The sequence below is a fragment of the Citrus clementina genome, unplaced genomic scaffold (assembly GCF_000493195.1).
Source record: "Citrus clementina cultivar Clemenules unplaced genomic scaffold, Citrus_clementina_v1.0 scaffold_4, whole genome shotgun sequence".
NCBI classification, from domain to species: Eukaryota; Viridiplantae; Streptophyta; class Magnoliopsida; order Sapindales; family Rutaceae; genus Citrus; species Citrus x clementina.
The window spans coordinates 23,508,650-23,518,076 of record NW_006262274.1 but is presented as its reverse complement, the minus strand read 5'-3'; the positions used below and the strand labels follow the sequence as shown (position 1 = coordinate 23,518,076).

The 9,427-nt window shown below is 33.3% G+C and overlaps 1 protein-coding gene across 1 annotated transcript; it reads right to left on the bottom strand.

The window, feature by feature from the left end:
- Nucleotides 1-1,958: 1,958 nt before the first annotated feature.
- Nucleotides 1,959-3,947, bottom strand: LOC18045168 (putative pentatricopeptide repeat-containing protein At5g40405). The gene has a single exon (XM_024186357.1). It carries the CDS (start codon nt 3,835-3,837, stop codon nt 1,978-1,980), a length of 1,860 nt encoding a protein of 619 aa, XP_024042125.1. The 5' UTR covers nt 3,838-3,947; the 3' UTR covers nt 1,959-1,977.
- Nucleotides 3,948-9,427: the final 5,480 nt, after the last annotated feature.

Sequence of the window (9,427 nt, the reverse complement as noted above, 5' to 3'; positions counted from 1 at the left end):
TTCCCATTGGATTGCGTAAAAAAATCAATCATATCTGGTGTGGTGCAGTTTCGGAATCTGTCAATCTGGTATTAATTGGGTGACCACTCTTACGTAATAGTTGATAATTTGGAAATTAATCCTGCTGTAACACGTTGTACGTGTTATCTTAATGCATTGAACACAAACGTATTCCGAAAGAAAGTGTTTGACAAGCTGAAACCGATCGATAAACTATCTAAATCCTCGTCTTGTTAGGCATCTGCAAATTTGCATGGAGTCATTTTCACGCTGTTAACCTGTCTAAGTTCACTTCACTTTTGCAAGTTACTTTCAGATTGGGCGTGTTTTTCTTTTCTTTCACTAAGAGAAGAAGCAGATGCCGACTACTGACCTTGGAATTTAACCAAATGTGTGACATACTTAATTGACATTTAAACGAAGATTTTGGTGAAATGAAAACTCCACTTATGGTCCTTAAATATCTGATTAAGAATCTGCAGATTTTAGAAAATCTTACCGCTCAAAGCGAATGGTTTGATTTGGAAAATCCTTGTTTGATATGTACATTTCTGTCGCTTTCTTCACAAAGAGAATGCCCATTTATTTGGTAAACTCAATGCGGCTCCATTAAACAACAAATTTCAACATTGAATATGCTGCCTCACTGAGCTACCTAATCTTGTGAAATGGAAATTGGGAAGAGCCAGCATTAATTTATGGGCTCATCACCGGCCACTACACAACAATATTTTCGGTGCAGCTGCACTATCTTTATCAAGAATTTTGTGTAATCTTTTAATTCATACATACATACACACACACACACACACACACACACACACACACACACACACACACACATATATATATATTGATTTTTGAGGCGGCGGTGTTGTCGTCTTGCTTCAGAAGCCACACATTGACAGCAATTTGTAAGCTTGAATGCTAAGAATTCCCATGTGCACACATCAGTATTTTGTTAAAGTTTTAACAGGAAATTTTACCCATCTTGGAATATGCAGGACAATTTGCAGCACTAACCTGCAATTCGCTTCGCTTGCGGTTCATAATTCTTCAATATAGATAACTAGTCATTTCTTCTTTCCAACATGAGTGGACCTAGGTAAGGATTAGGAGGTGCTTCATTTTCTAAAAAGAATTTGGGTACATTTAAATATAACAAAATACTTATAATTTAGTAGTAAGAGTGTTATTTAGTGATTCTGAAGACTTTGTTCAAAATTCAAATCCCAATAATTATATAATTTTGTATTTTTAGATATTTGGTGGACATTATTTAGAAAAATGATATTTTCACAAGTGTGACACAATGAGCTCCAACATTTAAAATAAATAATCTATTACTATTATTTTCTAAAATTTAAAAGAATAATAGAATTTGTGTTGTTGAGACTTTAAATATATTCAAGGGAATTGTATAAATAAATAAAGTACCCAAATTAAATTAAATTAAATTAAAAATTTTGAACTAAACCCCCTTAATTTAAGTGTCTAGGCCACTGTGAGGATACAAGACATTTGTTAACAACATGTCATGATAACTATTGATTTTGGATTGTCGATCTATTCTTGGAGAAATTTTATAATATATCAAATGGAATACAACTAGTTGATAAATGCATGACATGCGTAATTAAATTTAACGTAACCACCACTTGCAATGTGATTTTTCAAAATAAATACACACACTTCATAGTACCATTTATTATTGTATGACTAACATAATACCTCTAATATATTATAATATTACTCCTGTTCCTATTCTTGAGCATAAACTACGAGTGAAAGCGTTTAATCTTGTTTCCATAACATGTTGTGAAAGTCGAATGGTTTAATTTGGTAGAATCGTACTTGCAATGACTCAAAATGGATGCCGGTGACTTAGCATATTAATTAAAAACCTGATGGTAGCTCAAAATAATTACAGAAAAGCACTTGAATTGAATCATCGCAGCAGATTGATTGATTATTATTTCACCAATAGCCTTTACATGAGCACTCACCATCCTTGAAATGGTGAAACCTATTCTTGTCCCTTACAATGATCTCTCTGTTAAACACTTTAGATATCATCTTTGTTACATCATGACAGTCCCAGCAAACTCTTAGGTTCTTCACAATTCTAATGGGAACGCCTTCCTTCAAGCTGATCAAGCCAAAAGCAATTGCAATCTTCTCACTATGTTTACACAAAGTGTCCTCTTTCTCCTCTTCTTCAATATCATACATCACGGGGTTAGTGTTGGCCACATATCCGGCCAATTTTAACCTCCTGGAGATCTCTCCTAACATAACTTCGATTTCATTGTATCTAGGGTGTGTTTCGTCCCCAGCAAAAAACTCATGAACTTCTCCGTCAACCTCAATTACACTACAACCGGGAAGCTTTTTCACACCTTTAGCCTTCATTATTTGCCGCACATTAATAACTCTATCCCAATTTTTGGATTCAGCATAGATATTTGATAAGAGCACATACGCACCGTGATTTTTGGTCTCGAGCTCCACTAACTTCCTCGATGCAAGCTCACCCATTTCCGTATTCTTATACATTCTACAAGCGTTGAGCAATGCTCCCCATGCACCAGCATGGGGCTTCATTGGCATTTTATTAATCACATCCAAGGCCTCGTCTAAGCGTCCAGCCCGACCATATAGATCAACCAAGCAACCATAATGCTCAAGCCAAGGCTCAATCCCATACTCTCGTCTCATGGAATCAAAATGCTCCCGACCTTCCTCAACTAATCCAACAACACAACAACCTCTTAACACCGAAACAAAAGTAACCTCATTGGGACGAACCCCTGCTTGTTTCATCAGTGAAAAAAGCTCAAGAGACTTCTCTCCAGCTCCATTCATGGCTAACCCGCCTATTACACTAGTCCATGTATACACATTCCTTTCCTTCATACCCCAAAAAAAGTCCATGGCCTTATTCATATTGCCACATTTTGAATACATGTCGACGAGCGCGGTCCCTAATGTCACCGTCATCTTAAGCCTATTTCTTTCGATATAGACATGAGCCCATCTCCCTTGATCAAGTGCACCTAAATGAGTACATGCAGATAAGACTGATACCATAGACACTTCATTAAGCTTAACATCATGAATTTGCATCAAATGAAACAGGTGCAACGCCTCTCTCGACTTCCCACACTGCGCATACCCCGCAAGCATGGCGTTCCAGGCAATGGGGTCCCTCTCGGGCATCTCATCAAACATCTTCCTGGCAAGATCAACATCACCGCACTTTGCACAAGCACTTATCATCGCCGTTTGACAAACCACATCTGGTTCGTGAATTCCATCGAACACCTTGTGACAGTAACCCAGGCAACCCAATTCAGCGTACATAAAAATCAGGCCGCTCTGCACATGAGGGTCATTGTGAAACCCGCGTCTTAGAACAGAAGCATGAACAAGCAGGGCAGTGCCGGGTGACAAAATCTGCGCACAAGCGCGGACAAGGAAATTAAAAGTGTAATTATCAGGTGACAGATGGGGAGTAGAATGTTGAATTTGCTTATAGAAAAGAAAGCATTGATGTGGGGTTGGGCTTCTGGAGTAGGCTCTGATCAAGGTGTTTAAGGCAAAGAGAGTTGGGTTGCGGCACTGGTGAAGCACTTGAGCGGAATAAGTGAGATTGCTGGGGTTGTACAAGGCAATTGCCGCAACAAATTGGCCTAAAAGGTGAGGGTCGTTGAGACTCCCGTTAACGACAAGTTTGGTGTGGATTTGTTTTACTTCTTTCAGAGTTGTTGCTGAATCTAATAGAGATGTGAAGGGCAATGGGTGCTTTGCTGCGCTTCTCAAGGAGCAGCCGCTCATGATTATTCATTCATTCCTAAATCTAGCTTCGGTGGTAACGGAAGCAACCATGCACGGACAGTGTTTGATTGATTTTTTCCCGCGTTTTAGATGGCCGTCGATGTGATCTGTTTTTTGTTTGGATGGATTCAATTCAATTCGGCCCATAACTAGATGGTGGGCTCTACTTGAGGATTTCAAAAGAAGATGAATATTCTCCCCTGAAGCTAGTTTTGCACACGTATGCATACAGGCACACGTATGCATCTCAATACGAAAATAACAACAAAATGCGGAGAGGCCTTAAAAAGAACTAGAATTACTAGATGCGTTTGATCAGGACGATGGAGGGGCCTGGGCCTCATTTAGAGTGAATATGACACGTGGTTGCTCCAAAATAATTGCCTTCTGATTTGTTCAGGGACAAAAGTTGAACTAAAATTTATTTACCAGTTGTCCATTAATTTTTTTTTTTTTTTGTGTCTGCCCAAAAAAATAAAAAAGATATTAAAATGAGGAAAATTATAAATAATAAAAAATGTTGGATGATGCACAATATTTTAATAATTTTTATTTTAATTATAGTAAAATGAATTGTGAAAAAGTTATATAAAAATCATATTCCTATACTTTTGGTTAAACACCAATATGATAGGTGGTTATTACAAGTTAATTTCATCCGTCTTAATTTTGGTTAAACTTTCACATTATTTTTATCTAAATTTCCAACTTTCATATTCTTATTTTTGCATCAAATTATAACATTATAGATAAGTATTCAGTTTTGGTTAATTTTTTTCATACGAGGGCTCCAAAATTCCAACTAGTTACTGCTGGTTTTAGATTTTATGTGCCTTTATTTTTTTTTTTTTGGGTCAAATTCTAACATTAAAAATAAGTCTATAGTCTTGATTAAACTTTCTCATATTGGGTTCTAAAGTTCCAACAAATTCAACTACTAATTTTTGGTTTTATATTCTAAATTTTGTTCATTAGTTTTGAGTTTCATGCTATGGTCCCCAAACTTTTTTAGATTAAATTGATTAATTAGTTTGCTGTTAGCCTAAAATGAAGGTAGCTGTATGATAATGACTTATAATATTTGCCTGTTCAAACCATTGATTTGGTGGCCGGTTATATACTCCGTTAAAAGAAAAATATAAAAGTGGCTCTGTCTCACCCATGATTACAGTGGCAGTATATTAAAGCCGGGGACCCCAAAAGATGCAATGCACGTGCCATGTGAGATGTGGCAGAGACAGATAACAAGAGAATTGAAAGGCATATGCACCGCCGTGCCACATATTCTTCATCCACATACGCGACCGCGCAACAGTACACATTTCGATTTTGGTGCAAGAAGTAGGCCTCCGATCTTCCGCCTCATAGTCATCAATTGTCGTTAGTCGAACAATTGATAAGCAGTATACTACGGAAAAAAAAATTATTACTAATAACCAAAAAATCATTATCAATAACAAAAAAAAAAAAAAAAGAAGATGTCGATATTTGGTGTACGTAACTTGATGCAGCGTAGTGACACCCTATAATTATATATGTATGCTTCGTGTTAATATTTCTAGTTACTCTACCAATGCTACAAACAATCAGAAAAAATGTTCCAATAGATAATTCATTTTCTTTTTCTTCTTTTTAATATAATCTATTGCATTGAGGGTGACTACATCTTGACAGCTTAATTGCTATGACCAAATAGAAAACATAATTTTTATATATCTTGAAATTAAAAATTATGAGATTATTTTTTAACTCTCTTAAACTATACAGTTTAAGATCACGTATGCACTACACACACACATATATACATTTATATATATCTTGAACCATGTAATTTGATTATAAATTTGTAGGTTTGTACAAAAGATCTAAATTCAGTACTGAGCTGCTATTTTTGTTAATTTTTTAGAAATATAAAATAAGTAGTTATTAGATAATAGTAAAAAAAATTAAGTAAAAAAAACTAATCGTATAATATTGTACATGTACATATAATAAAAGATTATAAAAAATTAACTTAGCACTGAATTTAAATCCTTGCACAAAATCCCTTACCAAGAATAGATCAATCTTACATGAAAAAAGCTTTAGGGCATGAATATTTCTTTCAATATTGTTCACATTATTCCCGTTGATCTTCTCTTAATATATCTCCAACTCTAAACCGAGGCTTTTCCCAGTAATAGAAAATCGTGCATTAGCAGTTAGTAAATTGTAAAGCACACGCAATTCAAGCAAATGTGTAACCACGCGGCTGTAAATGTCAAAAACTCAAAACACGTTGCATCTACCTGCATTGACTTTACCAAAATTAAAGGGTAAAACAAAAAAAAAAAAAAAACATTTTTAAACATGAAAACTGAAAATCACTTCTCAATTTGTTTTTTCTTGACTTTCCAAAAAACTCTGTTTTTAATAATTGTTTTTTAAGTTTCACGTCTTGTTGTAAGGGTATATTATTAAATTAATTAACCATAAAATATATTTAGATGTAATGCCACAACTCCTGGCGATTTGCACTTGCTCATGGATCGTATTTTTAGGATAGAGTTGTTGTTAATTTTTCTTCTACTGACATGAACATATACTATTTGCTCTTTATTATTTTTATAATAATTAATAACCTCTTTAATAGTATAATTTTATCTTTTTACTTTTAAATATAATTTATTTATATTTATAATAAATTAAATAAATTATATGAATGAAAATTAAAATAAAAAATTTTAAGTATTAAAGATAATAAATATATGTTTTGATGTGAATAAAAATTATTAATAAAATATTTTTCTTATATTTTTGTTACTATACATATTAAAAAATTAAAAAATAATTTTGTTCACATCAAAATATATATTTCTTTTTTTAATAATTAAATTTTTATTATTTGATTTATTTAATTTACAATAAATATGAATAAAAGTGTATTTCAAAATAAGGGTAAGATTGTAAAATTATGTTATGAGGAAGTTCTTTGCTATTATAAAAACAATAGGAGGTAGATTTTTTTTTTTTGGTTTTGACCACGAGGTATTATGGGGAGAACCCTAACTGTGGGAGGTACCTTTAAACCCGTACCACAACCTATACTAGAAATCTCCGCTCAAACCGAGAGGCACAGGTTCTCCCAACAAATGTGACTTCCCTGCGAGTCGAACCGGACAGTAGGAGGTAGATGGTATATGTTATTTTCCACAAAGAAGAAATTAGCAATCTCCCTGTGGGATATGATGTTGAGATCGAGAATCACGAGATCTTAGCACGCATGCATTTTTTTCTTCTTTTCCTACTAAAAATGCCAACAAAATAATAATAAATTATACTATCAGGGGTTGTTGGTTCTTTTTTTTTTTTTTTGGTCGCGTCTCAATATCATGTAGCTAAACTCAAATCACACAGTACGGATTGATCTCCTCATTGTTGGGGATTTAGAAATATAGATATAAATGAAGAAAATATTCATAGTCCTTATGCAACTGGTTTCTTAGTGGTACAGCCAGAAGAAGATCAACTCTCCCTTGGCTCTTTCCAAGTTCTATACATACGGAAAGAGCTTCCCGAAGTGACTTGCAAATGCCATTCACAAAATTAAGTTTGATTACCAAAATTTTAGTGGTCTGATAATGTAATTTACAGATTTTTTTCCCCCTTCAATTTTAAAGCAGAATTGAGGGCATTGAACTAGAAAGCTTGGTCTTTACAAAAATAATGTCATTAAAATTCACCAAATACACAAAATTAATTTCAATAAAAATAAATATTTTTTTACTTCGCCAATTTGTAAAATTTCACATATGAAAGTATAATAAATTTGATCATTCAGGCTGTAAATTTTATATAAATTGATTTAAATTTTGTCCACCCGTTATATTTAAAAATAAATAAATATATACATATAGGCGGGGTGCGTGTGTACGTATGTATTTATGTATTTATTTATTTTAAGAAAATATACGTAGTTATTTTATGCGTTGGCATAGCAGGATTTAGTTGAGCGGATAAGCCACAAGAAGGGAGCGGGTGCAACAAGGATACAAATTTAGACACGTGGCGGGTCGGGGAACAAGGGGGGCCGGTGGAGGGCGTTTAGGGGCCGCTCCATGGAAAAGAGAAAGGGGGCTTTTGAGTTGATTTTTAAAAAAATAAATACGAAAATAATAATTCCAAAATTCAAAAAAAATAGATAGTGATAGTGCGCGCGAGCGAGCGAGAGAGAAAGATCAGGTTAGGAGCGGTGGCACCGGGTGGAATTATGGAATAGGATAGAAGATGGAGGCATAAGTGTACGAGTGAAGTTTGTCATCGGGTGTCCCTAAAAATAGAAAAGGCTTGGGCTTTCCTCTTTTGTCTGATTACTTCGGGACATTGATTGATTGGACAGCTTTGTATTGTCCTCCTCCACACCATTTCCTCATTTCTCCATTTTACCCCTCTATGCCATTTCCCTTCACTTTTCTTTCTTTCTTTCTTCTTTTTAGCTGAGGTGAATCATAAATGATAATAAATTTTGGGTAATTTTGAATTATCCACTCGTAAAATTAACTGATAAGTATTAGTGTAAAAGGCTAGTATTTTTTTAATATTTGTATAAGAATTTTATTTTGTAAAAGATTAATTTATCAAATTAATCCTAAAGTAAAATAATAAAATAAAAATTATGTAAATTTTTATGTTACTTTTAATGTTAATTTGGTAAAATTTTATTTTTAATTAATATTCCTTGAATAGTGTTGTAAGGGCATTACTATAAAAGAAAATAAAAAAGTAAGGGTAAGAGTGTAACATTTTTTTTGAACTGATTAAGCATTAGGTTATTGTATTACATAGATATTTATAATTGTTATGACAACAAATCATTGCTAGATATTTAGTCCCAGATATATACCTAAGACTTACATTATTATATTTTTATTTTATGAAGTACATGTCTAGCCACATTATTATATTTTTATTTTATGAAATACATGTCTAACCAAATACTCCTCACAAAAGAGGGATGTCTACCTAAGACTTACATTATTATATTTTTATTTTATGAAGTACATGTCTAGACACATTATTATATTTTTATTTTATGAAGTACATGTCTAGCCAAATACTCCTCACAAAAGAGGGATGTCTCTACTCCACTCGCATTTCGCAAGGGAGAAAAATGTTATAAGTAATCTCCACACAATTATGTTTAATTGAGGGAGGTTGAGTCCATGGGAACTTAAACCATTGCCCTTATAGTCATGCTTAACTTTAAGGGTAATGACTCACCACTGGGCTACAAGCCCAAGTGACTAGAGTGTAACATATTTAACAGTATGATGTCTTGAGAATTTTTTTTAAAAATAAATTAACTAAACATGCATTTAACTCAAAATATAAAGGTCAAAATTTGAGGGATATTTCAAAAATTGTCATTTTAGAGACAATTTCTACCCACTATTTTTATAAATTCAACATACTTTTAGAAATTAATTACATGAGTTCACAATGTTTTTTTAAAAAATACAAATATATAAAAGTTTTGTGCAATTAATCAATTAAATCCTTATACTATTTTTTTCTTAGATTTTTTTCGGCCATCTTTGATCATAAACTTTAA